At 41.1% G+C, this 21,299-nt stretch overlaps 1 protein-coding gene across 6 annotated transcripts; it reads left to right on the top strand.

Moving 5' to 3' along the window:
* The first annotated feature begins 1,165 nt into the window (after nt 1–1,165).
* Nucleotides 1,166–19,495, top strand: bcorl1 (BCL6 corepressor-like 1). 6 transcript variants are annotated; one of them, XM_043257844.1, is made up of 12 exons: nt 1,166–1,415; nt 8,466–8,550; nt 8,646–11,219; nt 12,172–12,307; nt 13,658–14,119; nt 14,576–14,784; nt 15,051–15,320; nt 15,667–15,833; nt 16,252–16,397; nt 16,515–16,592; nt 17,476–17,650; nt 17,730–19,495. In XM_043257844.1, exons 2-12 carry the CDS (start codon nt 8,545–8,547, stop codon nt 18,037–18,039), a joined length of 4,533 nt encoding a protein of 1,510 aa, XP_043113779.1. In that variant the 5' UTR covers nt 1,166–1,415; nt 8,466–8,544; the 3' UTR covers nt 18,040–19,495. The 6 variants fall into 6 exon arrangements, with proteins under 6 accessions (XP_043113779.1, XP_043113780.1, XP_043113778.1 ...); XM_043257845.1 differs by lacking the exon at nt 1,166–1,415 and adding an exon at nt 4,723–4,753; XM_043257843.1 differs by lacking the exon at nt 1,166–1,415 and adding an exon at nt 4,744–4,882.
* Nucleotides 19,496–21,299: the final 1,804 nt, after the last annotated feature.

The raw sequence follows: 21,299 nt of genomic DNA, 5'->3' as shown, positions 1-21,299 counted from the left end.
CTTTTTAATTAAAATCACATCACTGTTTCTCATTTTAACATAAGCATTCTTGTGAAAGCTTAGACTTCTGTTATTTTGCCTGCTCTGTGTCAAACACGAGTTCATGTTTTAAGGGTTTGATAAAGGATGTATCCTAACTTTTTTTCTGTCCATGTTTTTGTAAAAATAAATAAATAAATATATATATATATATATATATATATATATATATATATATATATATATATATATATATATATATAGTATGTAATTTAATAAGGCATCGGGGTACTGCATAAAGATTAAAAGGCTTGGTAAACCAGAGTGAAGAAACAGTGAAGTACCTCAAAAGACAGTCACTCAGTCATGGCAATTTCTTTAATTTACACCCCTAGTGTTTGAATTCTTTAACGCCTCTCAGTTTCTGAAAGATAAGCAATTACCCTGCTACCACAGGCCTGTTTAATGTGCAGAGTTTCCTCCTTGGTTTCAGTCCCCTTAAGACCCTGCTCTCTGATTTTATAGCATAGCCGAAAAGCTAAGATAGCGCAGTCTCAAATGCACGCACACACACAAAAATGGTCAATTTGTGAATTTCCAGGTTCCAGTATAGGAACCTCTTCATTGTAGCAGGTACAGTTCCATTGAAACAGGTCTCTAAATGACTAAAATGACTAAACGCAAATGTCTCTTTGTAAGCTCCCTCTTGTTGTAGGTGTGAGATGTCATGTCCAAATAAAGAAACAAAATAAAAGCTGCAATTACAAGGCTAACACATAATGTGTAAAAATCATTGCGACAAGACATGAAAACATGTAATATTAAAACTGCTATGAAGATTTCCTTCATTTATTTTACCTTCTGTATCGGTTTTATCTAGTTTGGCTGGAGGCCCCTGGCAGTCCGGGGCCCCGTTGAACCAATCCATAATCTATTGCATCTGGAACCACAATGCAGTTCCTTACATGTGTATTTCGCGGTCAGAAATCAGCAAAGAAAAAACGATCAAAGCGATCACACATGAAAGCCTTTTATCAGATGTTTTTTTTTTTTTTTTGATAAATGGCTGCATATGAAAAAGAAATAAGTCAACCCATAAACCGTGTCCAAGCTCACAGCTGAGTTTGTTTACCTGTCTGCGGGAGCTCTGACCAGACAGGACTCCGGAGGAAGCGTGGCTCCTAACCAGTGCACGCGGCCACGGAGCCTGGTCACCTGTGGGAAAGAAGCCGGCTTTAGGACCCAGCGTGCGCGATTTTCCTCTCCAGCTGCTGCGGCGATGAGGGAAGATCGCGGGGAGAAACCCAAAATTCACAGTGTTAAATCCTCCACTGAATCATACTATCGGACCGTGACGAAAACAACAGGCGCAGGCACTTCCCCGTGCGTTCGGATGAATACGTCAAGGCATAGGGAAACAGTTTGGGGCCGTTAAGGTAAGGCGGCGCGATTCCATGCGATTAATAACAAAGGCGCTATACTGGCGAGCGAGGGGGCATTAAAGGGGGCATTGCACAACGCAATGGAGGGCGACAGTCAACTCTCTAAACTTTGCACTTGTATATGAGTGCATCAAAGTCCTAACGTCCTGTCACGGCGAGATCTAACTATCCGAAACGGTTGGATGGATTCATACAGCGCAAAGACAACATGCGGCAACATTTGAAAATATACGGATAATATTGCGTCCTAAACTGACCGTCCGCGATCACAACAGCCGATGTAATGTGCGTTAAGGCCTACGAAAAGTGATGCATCGCGCGAATGCGCGTTAATTCGCGGTGCAATAAGTTTGGATCTCTTTTGCATCCCCTCAACCTGCCCACTTCATGTGCTCTCTCTCTCTCTCTCTCTCTCTCTCTCTCTCTCTCTCTCTCTCTCTCTCTCCCACCCTTGCGACATTTACCTCAGTCGTGCAGTGGAGCATTTACCGGTCAGGCATCCCGGTTTGCACTGTTGCACGGCCTTTCTGTTGTCATTTCCCGTGCGAGTTCTTTTTAAATTGTGTTTTGAAACTAAGTTGTAAATGTTGCCCAAGCGACGACGCTCGTTCGCAGTCACGTCGGGCCTGTTTAAAGCGGCTAATGGTTGGCTAGAAATTGAGACTAATCAAGTAAAACTTTTCGGTGTCTCTCAATAGGCCTTTCTTTAATGTTACGCGGTAATGTGTCATCTTCCGTTCAGATAGGTAGATCGTTGGATGGATAGATGTGATGCATTCACGTGCAGAGGAGCATGTGTGGCACGTTCGTCTTGTTTACGATATTTTAGCTTTTAATAACGCAATTAGTCCTCGTCGCGGTGACTGCGCCTGTCCGATGTAATTGCCTCATTCAAATGTTGCAGTCGCAATTAATACCCCGTGTTTTCACGGCGACATCAGCGTTAGAGCCTTAAGAAGACGTGATGCTCTCAGCGCAGTCTATGGGGTCAGTTTGCATCGGAGCAGTTATGACAAAAATAGGTCATCGGCTCAAAATGTTAAAATTCACATCTGTTTGCGTAGATGTGTTTCAGGAGGAGCAATACGGGAAATTTGTGTGATATTGCATTATTGCCCGATGGTTATGCAGTGTCATTCGCTGCATTCTCGGAATATATGTGTATTTATTCTTGCTGATCACCAAACGTATGTAGCGTCCCCTAATTGGACAGAACTTCCCCGGATTATAGGCTGTATTACACACGCGGTCTTTCAATCAGAGTGTCATGGTCTGGCGAATCTCCGGTGCCACATGCATTCAAATGGCAGCTTGAGGTAACTTTGCGAGTCGATCTGTGATCTTGTGCCGCTCGGTAAGACTTCATCTGAAGAAACGACCGAGACGGGGACATTTGACAGTGACGTCTTGAGATGTTCATTGCAATACGTTGGTTTCTGAACGGTATGCTCATTGTGATTTACAGACGAGACCAGACTTAAACTAGAAAAAAAAAAGTTGTACCACAAGTGATGAATGTTGTAAGTCAGTTTCATCATCTGACTGTGGTGCTCTGAAAGAAGCTTCAACCTATTGGAAATGTGTTATTATTTTGTTTGGTGGAATATAAAATCAAATTGTTGAATATAGGCTAGTCATATTTCTGGTTTTGCAGGTTTGCATGATGCCAGTTTATAATTTATATATATATATATATATATATATATATATATATATATATATATATATATATATATATTGTGAATAAGCAATATGGCAGTTTTAAATAAAGCAGAAAAAGAGTGTTTGGCTCGCAGGTTGAATCACACCGCGTATCTTACGATGCAGAGTGTCTGAGGCTGAAAACTAAGGGTTGCTTGTTAAATCCAAGATCAAAGAAAGCAGCGAATGGCTACTTGGACAGCTGATGGACCTCATTTAGCTATCATCATGCTCATTGTCTTTTCTTGATAACCCCCGGATCGTTTGTGCGTGCTGCTGAAAAAGTGACTGATTATTTTGAGATAACCGTGACAGGCAAAAAAATATCTTAAATTGACCTAATTTTGAAAAATGACAAGAACAGACTTTATAGATCCACAAGGGAATGCCGTTTGTATTATTTAGCTAGTTATATCCTTACCGAGTCTTGCGTTTTTACTTAAAAGGAAAACCTTTCGGATCGGTTTTCTTGTTTTGGGGGCATGATTTATTAGCATATTAATAATAAATAAATCTTAATCCTATTCGAATGTCAAAAATGTATTGAAAGCCATGCCATTTTAATGAGCTCAACCAAATCTAATGAACTTATTTCTATGACATGTCAAAGTGGTTCTAGCATTGTCTCCGGTCTTTTTTTTCCATGAAATAATCAAATAAAACTTTTCACTCTTTGTTCTTATAATAAGTGACATGGTTTAGCCTTCAAACCAGAGAGACTGCTAGTTGCTCAATGGATTCACAGATGTTTCAAGAAAAATAACAATAACATTTTGCTCAACATCATCCGAGAAGTAACCTAGTAACAATCCAACACTGTTGAAGCTCCAGAGATATTTTGCAACAGCTGATGCTAGTTGTCACCTGGCAAAAAAAAAAAAAAACAAAAAGTTGAAGGTCTGTGGTGGGCTTTGAGAAGTTAAAAAGGGTAAATCCACCTGAGGATCCCAAAACCTCGTTTCCGTTCACCTGAAGCAGATCTGGCTCTGTGATGTTGTTTAAATCTAACTCATGCGTTAAAGATCTTCTTGTGTTATGCAGCATGTTTTAACAAAGAGGTCGGGTCTTCTCATATTGAGAATCTGCTTAATTTAGGTTGGAAATATAAACATCTCGACCCATTAGTGCGTGCACCTTTAGCGAGGACCTTCATGTGCAACCACTATTGACGATCGATCTTCGGCCGTCCTGTAGCGGTCATCAGTCTCGTGGCTCTATCGAAACAGTTCGAGACCGAGCAGGGTTTTTATTAATTCCGCTGCGATGTTTGTCTCAACTCTTTTTTTGTGCCGGCCCACGTGTGCGAATTTGAAAGCGAGATAATACAAACGCGCACGTGCTGCTCGGCGACCCTCGCGTGCTGGGTCCGAGAGCGACGGTTTAATTGAGATAGGGGGTGTATTTTCACTTTGTTACTCGGGTAGGGTTTGCAGTTTAGCGCACCGTTGCGATCCCCTTTCCCCCTGAGCGGCTGGATTCTCGCGATGCATGCTGGGACCTGCAGTCCTCGCTCCTCCCTTCTCAGGGCGAACGCGGTCAGGGCGTGGATGTCGGAGCACTACAACTCCCACACGAGCTCGGCTCCATCTGCCCCTCTCTCTCTCCCACCAGACCAGAGACAGAGAGATACGGTACGAACCCCCCCGGACTTTCAGAACCGAAAATCGTCGAGATTAGTGAACTGCGAGCGACAAGAACGGAAGACCGGATTAAAGCCGTTATCTTGATGCGCGAACATCTTCCAAATGTCGGTCAAACGGGTTGGTGCACGTTTGTACAATCTGACATCGTTATTTGGCTCGCTAATTGCCTTTTGGAATTATTCGGGGTTGCATAGACGAAGGAGTCGGTTCTGGGGCTGTGGCATGTCATAACACTTGGGTTGTTGGAGCTGCTCCGCTATGGAAACATTTCGTGTCGTACGGTGGCAGAGTAATGCAGACCGAGTTGTTAGAGGGGAGACTTCGCTGCGCAGGGATCTGAAAATCGCTCCTTCAGTTTCGTACACCTTGCTCCGTACGAAATAACGCTCTCCCCGCGTGTCACGCAGCACAAGTGACGACAATAATAAGGAGCGTACGGGAAACTCGGCGACCCTATTAGTTTCCAAACACTCTTCGAGGGCAGCGTGGAGAGAGAGACAGTCAAAGTACGATGTTTCCTAGCGAGCGAGATATCATCCAACCTAAATGTGCGCGTGACATTTCTCTGGCCGTGTATTTTGTCTCGAGTTCTAATTCAGACGTCATAGCTCGGCTCGCGCTTCGCGAAAAACCAACGGTCACTTCATAGTTTGACAGGATTCGGTAAACGCGTCGGTTAGTTTGGCTACATCGTGGCCACACGGACCGTGTAAGGCTTTAGGTTCTTTCTGCGAGAGAAAGCGTCTGTTTCGGCTAATCCCCGATCGCGGGACCTACATTTTGTTGTTTTTGTGGGTGAACATCGGCGATATTTATCACTGACTCCCATTTCAGCAGGCGTTTCGTGTCACCTGAGAGTCTCTTGTATTGTGTGATACGGTTTTTTAGTAGCTCCGGCTAGAACGAGCGAGCGGGTTGGTCGGTCAGAGAAACAAACATTTGCTCTGTTTTAGGACGATGCTCTGTCCTGATATTAAGCTTGCTGTGGATACGTGACATCGGCTGGTCATCGACTGCTTTTCTGCATCATCCTCCTTTGTGCATTTATGAGCTCCGGGCTGCGGAGCTCCGGCAGACTGACCTGGAGACCGCGAGTGTGCTGAGCTCCGGTCTACAGGGGAGAGACGATGCCTATTTCCTCGTCTCCGTTTATCATTGCGCTGGTAACCCCATTCAGAAGAACGAGGGCTGAAGAAAAACACGGGCTCCCGCTCCCACTGATCCTGCGTTTTCAATAATTGAGATGCCTGAAGATGAGAAATGTGCACGAAAACGATCGCTTCTATCTTTAGCAGCAGCTATAATCACGGGTATAACACATCGTAAACTTTCCAATCATCAGACTTTCGCTGAAGGCCTACACGGTTCGGTTATGCTAGACGGGGACTTTAAGCGAACCGACATCGGTCGAATCTTATTTGAAGCCAGAAACATAAGCGGTTATTATTTTAAGACAGCTGTCACCTGTGTCGACAACGTGGAGCTGCTGCGCTCACCTGCATTCTGATGCGAAACAAGAGTTGACGATGTTTATGTTGTTTGCGTTTGAGACTTGGGTAATTAGATTGAGCTAATTGTGATGGTCGTGCGTGCAGTTTGATTTTTCTGAAGTGTTATCTGGTCTCCTTAATTTTAAAAAAACGACGTGATTGAGAACATAACCTTGAGAGACACGGGTGTGATTTCGACTCGAAAGCAACAGTGTGCAACATTTCGGTTCAGATCGTTTGGTTTGATTCTGTGTTCAGTGTTTCAACCGACGTGAAAATCCAGAAAATGCCAAGGAGTAATTGATATTTCCAGCTATATGGCAAAGCCATTAAAAAGAGTAAAAGAGATTTGGACATAGTGAGTTTACGTTTTCATAGCACATTGCCTATATGTAGTAAAACTATATTGTACAAAATTCTGATCGTTTAAATCTATTAATTTGAAAAGCTATTATCCGACATAGAAATAGAAATCTACTACCACAATCTTTATTTAAATCCTTATTCAGCATGACTGTAAAGGTCATGGAAATTAATTTGTCAAAAAGTGTGGAAACCCTGTATATTGATTTGATCTGTTGGTCTCTGATAGGAGTTTTGCAAGGCCCGACACACAGCGCTACTGGAATTAGATTATATCACAGCTTGACCACCTCATTATAAGCAAACATTTTAGTAATGCACGCTCTGTGACTGTGGACATGAGATGCTTTGCCTTTATCTAATGTCAGTAGAGTAAAGCGTCTACGTTAGACCCAGCATCATATTAATGGTTGCTCTGTTTTTTTGCTGCTCTGTTGATGTTGTCTTGATCTACTGCAGTTTGTCCCACTGAGGTAATGATGCAGTAAAAATCAGCACCAACTTTTGCATGGTCTTGCATCCTTTATTCTCAACCTTTGGCATCTGCGGCCTCTCATGCGCTTGACCATTCCCCTCCATTGCACCGTGTGAGGTCTATGAAACTGATCAGTATTGGGTGCTCTGCTTCTTAAATAAGGGGGGTTGAGTAAGCAGACTTTGACTACCCCTTGTCACATGCAGTGTGAGTTCAGAGTGTGTTGTTGCAGTAAAAACTGTCCCTTCAGCTGGGGAAGCTGAGGTTTTTGTTTATATCAGTTTAAGTGAGTTTTTTGTGTTTAGGCACTCCTTTACATACTTCAAATTGACTTATGAACTCAGAGAGAGTCACGGGTCAAACTCAGCTTTTTCACATTTTAGTCTTCTCTAGCAGAAGATGACAGCATGCTTTTGCAAACGTATCATTAAAAATGTAAATCGCTGGAATATGGAGCAGGAGATCAATGTATTCTTTTAAAATCTGTTATTTAAATCGGAACTCTGTAAGGCTAATATCTATTCCTACTCGAGCTGTGGTCTGAAGGAAATTGTGACATCTTGACTAAGGAAACCTCTGTTACTCACAGGAAGTTTCCAACCTGTCTCATATCACTGACTGTAGCAAAAGAAGTGATGTTGTGGCCTTATGGTTAGAGTGTCAGTTTTGTCAGATTACAGGGATAGAGACATAAAACATGGAAATGTTCTCACCGGTCTTAATTAAAGCTCATTCATGTCCGTCTTTTGTTTAAATTCTAGCAGTAATAATTTTTTGTCATTTTGAGTTGAGATTTTTTTTTCTGAAAAATGGGAGGGATTTTGAAATAACTAAGTTGATGACTAGAAATATTTCATATCACTCAAAATAATTTTGAAAGCTCTTGTGCATGATACATGTAGTTCTGCACTAGTAATAAGGATCAGTTGTAAGAATGACAGGTAAATGCATAACCAATTTTAATGAATGCGCTAACAAGATTTCAGTTGCCTCTTAGTTCAGATGCCCCTTTGCAGTGTGTAATGTAGATGGCAATCTATATTTTACATTTGATTTAGTTAATGAGGTCTTGAGTTGACCTTGGCTGAAGTACACAACATTTTTAGTTCTGTATTAAATTATTAGTATATTAAAGAATAAGGAATTAGGCCTAAATGCAAATGAGTGAGAAATCTAAATCATGGATTAGGTATATATTGTTCTGTTTAATGAAAGATTTAAAGCTTTTTAACATTCAAAAGAATTTTAATATTTGACGTTTTTACTGTTAGAAGGTTTTTGAGTTTTTTTGTTTTTGTTTTTTTTTTTGCTTGAAATAATTCTGTATGTTCAGTGCAATTTTTAAGTTGACAATTATCTATTTCTACTACAGATCTGTACACTACCCAGAGGAGAATATCATAAAAAGTCACTAGTCCACACACACTGAGTAATGTGTTGAGAAAACGCCTATGCAGGTAACATTCTTTGTTCTAGTCCCACCTCTGAGCTCTTTCATGATCTTTTTAGCTTTTGCCCTAAGTCAAACTTAACTCCCTGTTTTTCTGATCAGGTGGATCCCTCACCAATGAATGTAGGGGATGGAGGGACGGTGAGCAGAGAGAGCAGTGCCCCTACCCAGGTGTCTGAGAGCATGGTGGGGAATCCACAGCAGACACTGCCTCTTGAACTTAGAGGTGACATACCTCAGAGTCAGCAGAACAAGCTGAGGGCAACCACAGACTGCAAAACGCCCGACGTCTGCTCAGAAGCCAGCAATTCAAATCATTGTCCCCCAGTTCCCCCTTCCCAACCTCACAGCAATGTGTTCAGCACTGATCCCATGAGCACACCGTTGCCTGATCGGACTGAAGTTTCCAAAAGCAAGATTGACGGTGCTGGCATCTACTCCACTCACCAGTGGCCTTGTGGTAAAAAGGTCACTGCAGAGGACCCTGTGAACTCCGTTCATTCTAGTATAAACCTAAACAAGAAGACTAACGCACCAGCACCAACCCAGCCTGTGATAAGCGTTCCTTTGGGGTTTCAGTGCTCCACGCTGTTTAAGCCCGGCCAGCCTGTTGCTTTTCTTCCCCCCTCCAATTTTTCTTCTCCTCTCTGTAAGATCACATTGCCACCAGGGTTAGGTCAAATTGCAGCACTGAGAGAAGCCACTGCTAGCCAGTTTCAAAAGGACTGCACAGCACAAAGCTCTTGTTCGAGTGCGACACCTATGCTCAAAACATACCCGTATCACTTTTCCGTGGGGAGAGGTCCTGGTGCTGAGAAAAAGCCTCAGTCTTCAGGATCCAAAGTAAGGTGTGACTCTTTGTCCAAGGGCTTTCAAGGTGGAGCTGAGCATAAAGCCACAATGTCTTCTGTAGCAGCCCCAGCTCTAGCCCTTCCAGTACAGCAAGCCACGCAGGGCTCAGCTCCACCAACCCGTTACACTATTTCTCCCACTGCTGCCATCTGCTGCAGCCCGGCTCTGGCAAATATCACCACTCAAAGTCGGCTGCTTAGTCTTGTAGAAAAAGGTTCGACGTACCGAGGAACTGAAAAAACCTCGTTGGCGTATCTGAAACCAAAAACTTTGTCCACTCCAGAGGAGCACAATGTTTCCTGCCCTGTTGAGTCAAGGGACGTGCCCCTTGATCTGTCTGCAAAGTCCAAGCGACAAAAAAGCATTAAAGATGCTCAGAACAGCCCATTGGTGGCCACTGAACATTCTGCTGAGTCTCATCAGAAAAATATTGCTGGTCCAAAAAAGGTTCATTCTTCTTCCTTTGGATCATCCAGTACATATGACACCCAAAGAAATGGTGCAACTCAGAAATCATCTTCAAAACTGACTAATCATCATGCTTTGGAACCCAACTCATCCTGGGCCAAAGGCTCATCTCCTGGTTCCTTGAATAATCTCCCTGGTACATATGTAGGAGTAGCAAGTCCCATCCTAGCATCTACTTTACGTAGTAAAGATGGAAAAAGTGCTGCTTTTGTTGAAGATCTACAGACATTTGCCAAACAGGAAACCATCTCCATCATTGACCAAGGAGAGCAGCCAGTCTGTAGAGAAAGGAAAGCGCCATTTGCTGTTAAAGGTGCCCAGCATAATAAAGGTGGAAAGCTCTCGACAGGTACTCAACAAGGTTTTTTATCCACCCAATTATGTGCTACAGCAAATTCACAGCCCCACCAGAAATCTGTTGGTGGAAAGGGAGGCACCCTGTTTACACCTCCAGTCAAATCCTTGTGGCAGCCACCTTGTGTTCTTTCCCAAGGAACACCCCTGCAGAAGAGACCAAGTCTGACTCAAGCCCCAAAGGCGAAGAGCACCCTCAGTTGTGAGAGAGCCCTGTTCCATAACTCTCACTTAAGCTCAACTAAAGTAGAGGATGAAAAGTGGGAGAAGGCCAAATCCCCTCTGTCTAACCTGGAGTCAATAGTGAAGCAGAAAACTCTTGAGACCACTGCGCTTACTGGTGAGAACTACTGTAATCTCTCTGCTGTGGGATCCAAAAGGCCTGAGGTAGCCAATGTGCAGAACAAGTGTCAGGAGTCCACATTGCAGCAGACCCTTACTGCCGGTTCTCCCCCTTTCAGGGCCATAGAAGGACAGGTCATCAAGTCAGACAGAACCTCTCCACAAACGGATGCCATAGCAGCTCTAAGCAGACCGGAGAGCACAACTGTTCCTGTGCCCAAGGATAAGGGACGAGAGAAACAGGCAAAACAGACAGAAAATCAAGCATCCGATGGTAGACAAAAAATGAAATCTAGTACCCCTAGTAAAAAAAGTGCTCCCAGTGTTAAAGGAGAATGGAAGGAGAGGAAATTGGCTCAACAGTTAGAGGTTGAGACCGCAAAAGAGGAGAAGGCATCAGAGAGGAAGCTTTCTTCTCATGTCAAGGTAGAAGGGATTGCCTTATCCCTCCTTCAGAGCCAGACCACAGAAGGAGAGGGAAAAATGAACGGAGCCAAAGAAGAGACACCTTCCAAAGGAAAAGTTTCTGCCACCAAACAGAAGAACCTGAAAAAGCCTTTCAAGGAGAAAACATCTTCTGAAGTGCAAAAAAAGTCCGTAACTAAGAAGCAAAAAGATAAAGACGGTCTATCAATCAAGCAGGGCCCCTCCCGTAAAAAGGTAAGCTTTGTTTAACATTTTAGTGGTTCATTTTTATTGTAGTCTTTGTAATAGATCTGCATCAATAGCATAAGACATGATTGATTACATTTAAAATTTTGCTTAATTCAGTCTAAGGGTGGGGGTATGACCAAAATCCTCTAGCACAGCATGAGTGATCACAAAGAAATACGACAAATATAGTCATTTCTGCAGGAAATCAAACAAAGAAAAGATTATTATGTTTGAACAAGTTAGTCAACTGAATAATTGAAAGATTTATTTACTTTGTTTTTATTTTCTGTTTTAGTACTTGGTAGAAAAAGTGCAAATGGTAAAATGGTAAATGGTTCACGATTGAACCATACTCAGCCTTCATGCAGCCTAATGTCAAGATAACTTTGTAAAGCAGAGAAATCTGGCCAAATCTTTACGCCCATGATCCTTTAAAAAAGTGTTTCTTTTGTTGATTACGAGAGTTTAAATGATTCTGTTTTTAAGTGCTTGTGGAGTTATTCTGTTTATGGGTTTCCAGTGTAATTCCTGTTGGTGGTATACGGTAATAACTGCAAATTTAATGTAAATATAATGCTTCAGTCTTGTGGTTCTACTTTGTTTTGACTTCTACATTTGAGCTACACAATGGAACATTTTTGGAGAAATTCTAGAGGGAAATTAAAATAGTTCACATGCGTTTATTGTGGGAGTAGCCTAGTGACGTGCGCTCTGCTGTGCAAATGAGCTGCGTGAGTCTAAGCCCAGTGAAAACGCTTGGTGAGAGATGATGGCATTACCAGTATGAGCTAGTGATAAACTTTATTAGATTTTCCTAGTGATGGACAATTAGATTTTCCTATGAAATTTTTGCTTTGCCTAAATAGCCATGAATCTAAATGACAAATATGCATTTGTTATTGAAAAACAAAACGTTCTATTTTAAATTTGCTCAACACATTTTATTGTACTTCATCAGAAGAAAGATGGATTGCCTGGAGTGGAAAAAACTGTGCTGAAAGATGGATCAAGCCCAGCCCCTAAAGTAGGAGGAAAGTCACGCAAAGGGAAGAACTGTCCAGCCGATATGGAGCACTACGACTCAAACAAAATAGGTACTGATCCAGCTCATAGTTAAAGTAATAGGTCCACATGAGTCCTTTACTCGCTCACATGTCGTTCCATACCTATCTTCTGTATTAAAGAAAATTGTTTTTATGCAGGTCTTTTACTTAAAGTCGAAATGGGTCGAAGTGACCCTGGTTAAAAAAAGAAGAGTCAGTTTGATTCTTGAAGCTCAAACGTGCACTGATCTGGTTCTCAAGTTCAGCTCGCTAACTCAGTAGCCATGTTTCCTACAAAAGATTTGAATTTTAACTCATTGTCAAAATTGGAATGTTGCCTAAAACATTCACGCATAAAGCACTGTTTCCATTCTACGAGTCGAGGGAACGAAATCTTTAATAAAGTAATGCTGAAAATTCTGTTTTGCCGTTACAGGAATATCTTGGATTAAAATATGTGAGTAAGTGTGTATGATTTTATATATAAATTGTATATATTAAATTGTAATAATATATTATAATAATAATTTGTAATAATATTTCACAATATGCATATTTAAATGTAGCCATGGTGAATCTTATTTCAGAAACATTAAAAAAACGACCTAAAACTAAACACTTTCTGATAAACTGACACTATACATCTATTAGAAAAGTAGGAGAAGACAATTAATACTTATTTTCATATATACTGAATTACTTACACCTCAGACACCTCAATAAATGCAGTCATTACTTTTGGTTTGGTTTGGGAATACAGTGGTTTAAGACAATCATTTAAAAATACTTTGACAGATTTTGCTAACGCATTTCAGAACAACCAAAACAACATGTCTGACGCTGTTCGGTGAGATCAGTCCGCTGGTTAGTCATGTTATCCCGTCCCATTGTGCGAAGTCAAATAACTTTTTCATGCGCAAGATGGAATTTATTCAGTAAATGTGTTTGCATCACAGTTTATGCGTTTTTTTTTTTTTTTTTTTTTTTTTTTATCAGATACAAGTTTGCCCTACTCAGTTGTGTGCATAAGTTTTTGCTGTTTGCATTACGCACATCTTGGCATTTCCAATTTATCAGTTGTTTATGCAATGTTCTAAAATGTGCATAAAAATAGGTGGAAACATAGCTAGTGTAATTTTGAAAAATAGCAAACAGCTAATGTACAGCTTTGGTGCGATTATTTCATAATTTGTAGATCTTAACAGCCAGTGCAGACTTGTATGGAAAAGACCTTTGTCAATTATTTCACCACAATACAGGTTTGAAGCAACAAAACGATAAATAATGACCGATATGGCATGTTTGGATGAGATGTTTTTGCTTTTGTGTTATATGTAAGACAATGGAGCGTTTTTTCAAATATCAGCATTTCTCATGGATAATTCTGAATTCTGTCACCAGTCACAGATTCAGAGAACAGTCCATGCAGAAGTCCTCAGGTTGACAGAGATTCAAGCTCTCTCAGCAGTCCGGGCTGGCCTAGTAAGGAATCAGACTCCCAGGAGGAGGCCTCTCCGCGGCTGAGACGAGGGCGCAGACGGACTGATGAAGCGTTGCTCCGAGACTGGAGCTTTGCTACTCCACCTACTCCTCCCCCTCTCGATCCCCCCTCTACACCACCCCCTACCCCACCGCCCCCTGTACCAGTCCGCCGGCCGCGCGGCAGGCCTCGAATCAATCCTCTGCCTGAGGAGGTGGATGCGGACAAGGACAGGCCCACTGAGGGTGGAGACACCTCTTCAATAAAGAAAAGGAAACGCTGCAAGAATCGTAAATATCAGAACGGGGAATACATCACAGAGAAAGATAAGGTGGCAGATGGAGAGGAGGAGAAGCTGGGCGTGGAAGATGGTGAGGCCACTAGTGAGTAAAGATGTCTGATGCTTGATGAACATTTTGCTGAGAACGTCATTTTGTCTTTGCCTTTTCTTGTCTTGATATTTAGTCTGTGTGCTACAGTTAAGGGGAACATAATTAAAATAAATGGTGAATGAATTTCCCGTAGGGGAGCAATATCTAGCACAGTTTAAACTTCCAAAAAATCATTTTAGTTACCACTATTAATAGAGGATACTGAAAATGGAATCGGTGTAGTTTTTTATTTATTTATTTTTTTTTGCTAAGATAGGAGTGTCTAGTGTCTGGATGGGGTTTTACCCAAAGGTCTGAAGGTCAAACATTTTCCTGACCTCCTCAGGGAAGAAAAATGGTTTTGACTGAATAGGGCTTCGGTATGCTTGTCTTATTTAGCAGAAGTTACTTGTTAGGAATGATGTAACAAGAATGTTGGTGTTGAAATGTCAGTCTATGCCATTGCAGATGAGAAGATGGGTGTGTACCCTTGTCTCAGTGCCACACTGACCGGCGATGTGCCCAGTCCAGGCATCAGCCCTAGGCGGACCCTGTTCACACGTTCGGGCTTGGTCCGACCTCAAGAGGGTCCACCCGCCACACAGCCTAATGACAAGCCCTCAGGGAAGAGGAAGTTCAAAAGTAAACACTTGTGTGATACTGACGACCAGAAAAAGGTTAGCTGAAGCATCTTTTCAAACTTTCAAGAATTTTGAAACTAGAGCACTTGAACTGCAAATTGAGATTTCAAGGGATTATTCCCTCGCAAAGGTATATATCTTTTCAGTTAGTCTTGTACTGCCCCCTAGTGGCATTTTGAGTCACTGTAAAGGGATTTCTTGCAACAGCTGTTTTTATTAGGCGGGACCATGAAACAGTTGCCCTCCCCTGAATGTCACATCCTTCATGCATGACTCTCTTTGTCTTTATGTCTTTGTTTCAGCTCAAGACTAAGAAAGGCAGCTTGGGTAAACGCACAGGACCCCTCATTTTGGATGAGGATGGTCCAGCCGCCAAGAAAACCCCAACTCCTCCTTATGCTTCTCCCAAGCAGTTAAACTCACCACTGTCTGGTAAAAAAGGAACAGCTGGGAAATCAGGAATCCCTGAAACTACTCCAAGCCGTCCAGTGCCTCCAGAAGTCCGCCGACTGATTGTCAATAAGAATGCAGGAGAGACGCTGTTACAGAGAGCTGCTAGATTAGGTTACCAGGTAAAGCACTCATAACCCTTTTGGATGGTAGCTGACATTGTAATGTTAATTGCTAAATTTGTTCATATTTATAGTCCTTGAACATTGAAGTTTAATTAAGTTATTTCAACATGTTTAAATATAAAAATGTTAAAGTCATAATTAAGAAAGTTCAAGTGAAACGTTTACAATTTTTTGTAAATAATTGTAATTGTTAATTATTTACAGTGGGATTTTAATTTAATATTTTGGTCATTTTTAGTATATTTTGATCATTATAATCGCCTTTTTTGTGTTGCATAAACATCTGTTGATGCTGGTATAGCTTACTGTTGTTCATGATACATATATAAATGTTTATTTTCAGGATGTGGTTTTATATTGCTTGGAAAAGGATGTGCGAGAAGTGAACCGCCGTGACAATGCGGGTTACACGGCACTGCATGAGGCCTGTGCACGTGGCTGGACGCACATTGTACAGGTGCTGCTGAAGCATGGTGCAGATGTGAACTGCAGTGCACAGGATGGAACACGGTGAGCAGCGGGTTACTTTAAGGATATGATACAGACAGAATAAATGCTTCATTTGTTACTTGAAAAATTCATTTAAACTAAAAGGCACCAATTTCTGTTCATCCCCATAGAAAGCTTTGGGCTACTGCTTTTTTAATTGTATAATGACACAGTTTTATGGTAGGTAGCTATTGGGGCCACATTAGATTTGGAAGATGTATTTTAAGTATCAGAATCTGTACAAAATAAGATTATGTATGTCCACCCACAGCTACATTGTGTCCAACAAACTTCGTCCAATTACCATAAAAATTATTCTTCCTCCTACCATTTCCTGTAAGAACTTTTGTCTTTTCATTGCAGTCCATCTGCAGTGACAATGAACAGAATTGTAGATAGAGAATTTTTAGGATACTAACTCGTGTTACTAACTTTACAGCCCAATTCATGATGCAGTAGCAGCTGATAATCTGGCTGCTGTCTGGATGCTATTAAATCACGGGGCCGATCCCACACTGGCAACCTACTCTGGTCAGACCGCAGTTAAACTAGCCCAGAGTCCTGGCATGAAAACTTTCCTCAAAGGTAAAATGACTACGTTTTTTTAATATCTTTTTGTTAAATGTACTGTTTATTTGCAGAGTGGTCACCAAGTTCAAACTGCACTACTTGGATTAAAACTGTCTTTGTTTTTATCCACAGAGTACTTCACTGATTTAGAAGGAAGAACAGACCAAGATCCTAAACTACATTGGGATTTCTACAGCAGCTCTGTATTTGGTAAGAAAATTAAAGTTGCTTAGACTGTTGTTCAAGAAATTGGGTTCAGAAAAGTTTTTTTTTTTTTTTATGAGCAGCAGTACATTAAAGTGATCAAAAGTGACTCAGGTTATGATAAAAAACTGTTTCAAATACAGCAAATGGTGTTTTTTTTGAACATCAAAAGACTGAAATAATGCAATGTCAAATAATTATGAAAAAGTTTCCACCAAAATAAAGATTTTTTTTTTTCATATAAAATAATATAGTATTCAGTTTATATTTAAAATGTCAATATTATTACTGTATTAAGTAAAGAGACTTCAGAAATAAATCTTATTGACCTCATATTTTGAACGGCGATGTATTGGGATTGAAAATGCTTGTATTTTACATTTTTATCAAGTGTTTTTAAGGAACCTGATGATCATGTTCTCCAGCATGGTTTGAGAAATCTCACATTGAGAGATCTTTCTTCAGCGGAAGCATGAGCATCTGACCGTTTTCTATTCAGTCTGTTCAAAACAGGCTTTTTTTTTATTAGTGACCTGAAAATAGGTCAGAATATACACGCATCTTATAGTTAACTTACCGTCGTGTTTTTTAAGAAAGCAAATCCTAAAACTGTTTTATCCACACGTTTAGATTAGATAATAATCCTAGATATTCAATATGTTATTAAACTTTTGGACCCTGCTGTATTTCATTTTTTTAAATCGTCTTTCTTTCAAATCTCTAAATGACGGTGGCATAACAAGTAAGATCAATTGATGTCCAAGCGTCCGCTAAGCTGAAAGTGATCCAACTATTAGTTGACTAAGCTGCCCACTAGAGGGTAGCAGAAGCACTGTAAACATACTGTTTGATATTTGCTTTTGTCTTCGTTTGTTTTAAACGTATACAGAGACCGAACAGGAACCTTGCTGGGACTTCCTATTGTCTCAGCCCGAGGAAGACAACGTGGACAACTTGAATGAGCAGGTGAAGGAGAAAGACACCGACACAGACTGTCTTCTGTTTGAGTTCTCCTCCGAACCCCTCCTACCCTGCTACCATGTCCAAGTATCACTAACGCAGGGGTAAGTGACGGCAGACACGCTTTAAAATGCAGGCACTGTGACTCCTGACTAAACGCCACAAATTGTTTCCTCTCCACAGGTTTTGTAACTGGTTCTTGCTGGCAGACGTTCTGAAGCGGCTAAAGATGTCAGCGCGTATTTTCCGGGCTCGGTACCCTCAGTTGGAGGTGGTGAGCATCGCTCAGACAGAGCTGTGGAAGCAGGTCTCTGTCAGTCAAACGTGCATCGCTCCGGACGAGCTCCAGCCGGACGACGAAGACGGGGAGGAGACGGTGGAGCTCGTGCGATGCGTACCAGAGCTACAGGGACTGCTAGGCTCCTCCATACAGCTCCTCCCAGAAGACGAGGACGACAGGTCGGGGCCCAACGCCAGACCCTGCAGTCGATAGCAACTCCTGCCCTGTATCTTCTGGGATCGTCAGCTGCCGTCCGCAGTCATGCGCGGGTCCGATGGCCTGTTACCAGTACCAGCACTTTGTATGTTCAGAATCAGCCAGAAAGGTCCTATTTCCTCACAGACACTCTTCTCACAGACCCCCCGAGTAATGAAAGGGGCCCTAGGGAGCGACTTTGCCATGCCCTCATCCGAGGCTGGAGACAGACTCCACCGGGAAGCAACTTTCAGGTTCCTTCTGTAGGGTTTTGTTTTTCCACTCTTGAATATTTTTTTTTTTTTAAATAAACCTATATGTATAAGTAAATATATATGTATATCTTGACATCAGGGTGAACGCATCTGGTTGTAACTTATCATTAACATTTTATGTTCGTTCGTTATTGACGGTCCTTTAGAAGGAGTGGTAATCCAAGTCTTTTTTTATCTTGGTAAACTAAATGTGTGTAGCTAAGAGGCTTACGTCAAGCTAACAGCGGCAGGAATGCCTTTGGGCCAGATGGTTCCTGTGTAAACCATCGAGCCTCTCTCGGCTCCCAGAAGCCCCCTAACCTACAGCATATGTTCCTCACCCCGGCCCTCCTTACCTCAGCACCACTGCAGCTCTGCCAGAAACATTACACCTTCCCTTTATTTCATTTGTATCGTAGCAGGCACAGGATGTGTTCCTGTGACATCTGACTTTGCTTCGTTTTTGTTTTTTGTTTTGGTTGATGAGCTATTGGTTTTATCCACTGGTTGAATTATTTTAAGATATCAGCAGGTATTCGCCGATATCAGCCAGTTAAGCGGTAAACAAAAGAAACAAAAAAGAGCCCGTGGAGTGTTTTTTTTTTGTTTTTGTTTTTTTAAGGATTTTCTAGAACCGTTTTTTCTAGATTCCGTCTTGAACTGCTTTCCAGTGCTCACGGAAGGGGCTGTCTCCGAGGTTTTCTTGGTGTACCAGATTCCAGCGTGCTTTGTGGCGCGTGGTGTGTTTTATTTACACTGTTGTTCGTGCTTAATTTAATAGTCATTAATATATTTGACCTTTTTTGTGTGTATCAGACAAATGATATATGAAAATTGCTTTGTATGGTTGGTGCTTTATTTGACGATGTACAAATAATGATCCCTTTATCCTGAGGTTGTTTTGTTTTCCCACACTGCGAACAGTATTTTAACAAGCTAAAGTACAGTTTTATTGTACTGGTGCTAAGCTAGATTTTGTGTTGACAATCAATAAAGTTTTGTTTGAACTGAAACCAATAAATATTTAAATGAAGAGACAGAGATGTAAAGATAGAGTTTAGTTTCACTACTTATGGAAATACAGCGAGACATGAAGAAAGTTCTTGGTTTTGATTGATGAAGGCGTATTGCTTCAGTGATCTCTGTTCAAAGAGGAGAGCTGTTTATTTGATTCTTTTTTTAAAGAAATCAACCAGAATAAAGCATGATTGTCAAGTCTTGCTTGTGTTCTGCAGTGTGTTTGTAGTATTGGTTGAGGTGAAATGTCTACACTTAACACCAGCCTCACATGGATTGCTGCTTTTACAAAAGGTTTGCAAAAGCAGTATGATCAAAGTATGGTCTTAAATCAATGTAACGTACGAATATTGAAAATGACAAGGGATATTCTTACTTTTACAGTAGCAGACAAATCAAATTGTGCTGTTTTTGGGCATCACATGGAGTCTTACACGACTTGTGATTAAAACTGCTGCACTGTCCTCAAGGGGGCACTACATACTAACTTGACTTTATCTACTCCATGATCCAAGAAGGTAATTAAACTGCGTTTTTAGGCTAAAGATTCATTTAAGTTTAATCATTCAGCTTATTAAATTTATATGAAAGAAGCAATATATTTGCACATTTCTACATAATATAAGCCAACGCTACCATACAGACGTTTGGGACCCGTAAGATTTCATAAAAGAAAAATTTGAGCAAGCATGCATTAAATTGATATATAACGTTTCATTTATAATGGTGCAAAATGGGTATATTTTAAAACGGTATAACGGTACAAAGATGTTAAGCAGCACAATTTTAACATAGTAATTTTATATTAATATTTTATTATGTGGCTGGTAAACGCTTGAATTATTATTATTTTTTTTTATATTTTATTATCGCTCAAAAAACGCAGCTCCGGTGACCAAATGACACTTATTTCAGTATCATTCCAAAAAAATAATAATAATAATAATAAAAATCGCATAGACCCAAAACATTTTAGTAATCTGGTAGTATCACCAAAAAATGCCTACACATCCAATTCAAAGGTCTTCAAGACGGTTCACAGCGGTAAAAGGTCAGTCAAAGTAGGTGATGCAGTTTTTTGGAGGAAGGGACAATCAATTTATTGAGAAACTAGTGCACATGGGAAGAGAGACGAGACAGAATTTAGAAATGAGACTTATCTGCGAGACTTACAAAGGCAACTTATCTGCGTTATGCTGAGGAACGATTCAGATCATTCCTGACTCAGCCTTCTTCTGCGGCAGGGACGCATGGTTTACTGTTATAAAATAACATAAAATGTCATTAAACTATAAAACAGTACTGTAATTTACCTCTCTTACGCTACCTCGCTCTGTATCCGCCCGTTATCAGATAACAAGGGCAGTTACCTGGGCAGAGAATGTAAAAAGAAATCACTTCAAGTCAATGGCCGACAAGCTAGCTTTTTCACCCAGGCCGATCTCAACACATGAATCAGTTAGTTTGGAACGTCCAGTAAGTCCTTTGCATGCCCACACCTTGAAAAAGCGCAGTAAACTCGGTACTCTCAATAGTTAGCAGTTGGTTGGTGTGGTTGGTGTTGAATTGAAGCAGTGGAATGGAAGAGAATGCTGAGTGGCTGGGGGCCATTTATATGCAAAAGAGCGAATAGAAATCGCAGCACGGTACAGCGCTGAGGTGAAACAGAGTCATGAGAAAGATGAGTTAAGGATGCCGCCGGGGACTGGGGACAGCAAAATGCAGCTAAATTAAGACATGCTTCGGTTAACACCTCGACTATAGCTCTGCATCTGCGTCTCATGGTACACGGCATATTCAGTCGTTCAACGAAGGATATCTCCAAAGGCCTTAATGGTACCAATTTCAAAGGTACAATGCTGTGTTAGTATTAATAGTCTGTAGTACAAGTTTTAAAATTGAATATTTTGTTTAGGATTTACCCAATTGCTGAAACCATTTGAATAGTTTTCATTTGGTTAACAAAAACTAACACTTTCTACAAGAACCTTCTGCAGTCATCTGGGA

Source organism: Puntigrus tetrazona, chromosome 14 (genome assembly GCF_018831695.1).
Source record: "Puntigrus tetrazona isolate hp1 chromosome 14, ASM1883169v1, whole genome shotgun sequence".
In the NCBI taxonomy this organism is placed as follows: Eukaryota; Metazoa; Chordata; class Actinopteri; order Cypriniformes; family Cyprinidae; genus Puntigrus; species Puntigrus tetrazona.
The sequence above is the reverse complement of the archived record's forward strand: the minus strand, read 5'-3'. Positions and strand labels throughout refer to the sequence as shown.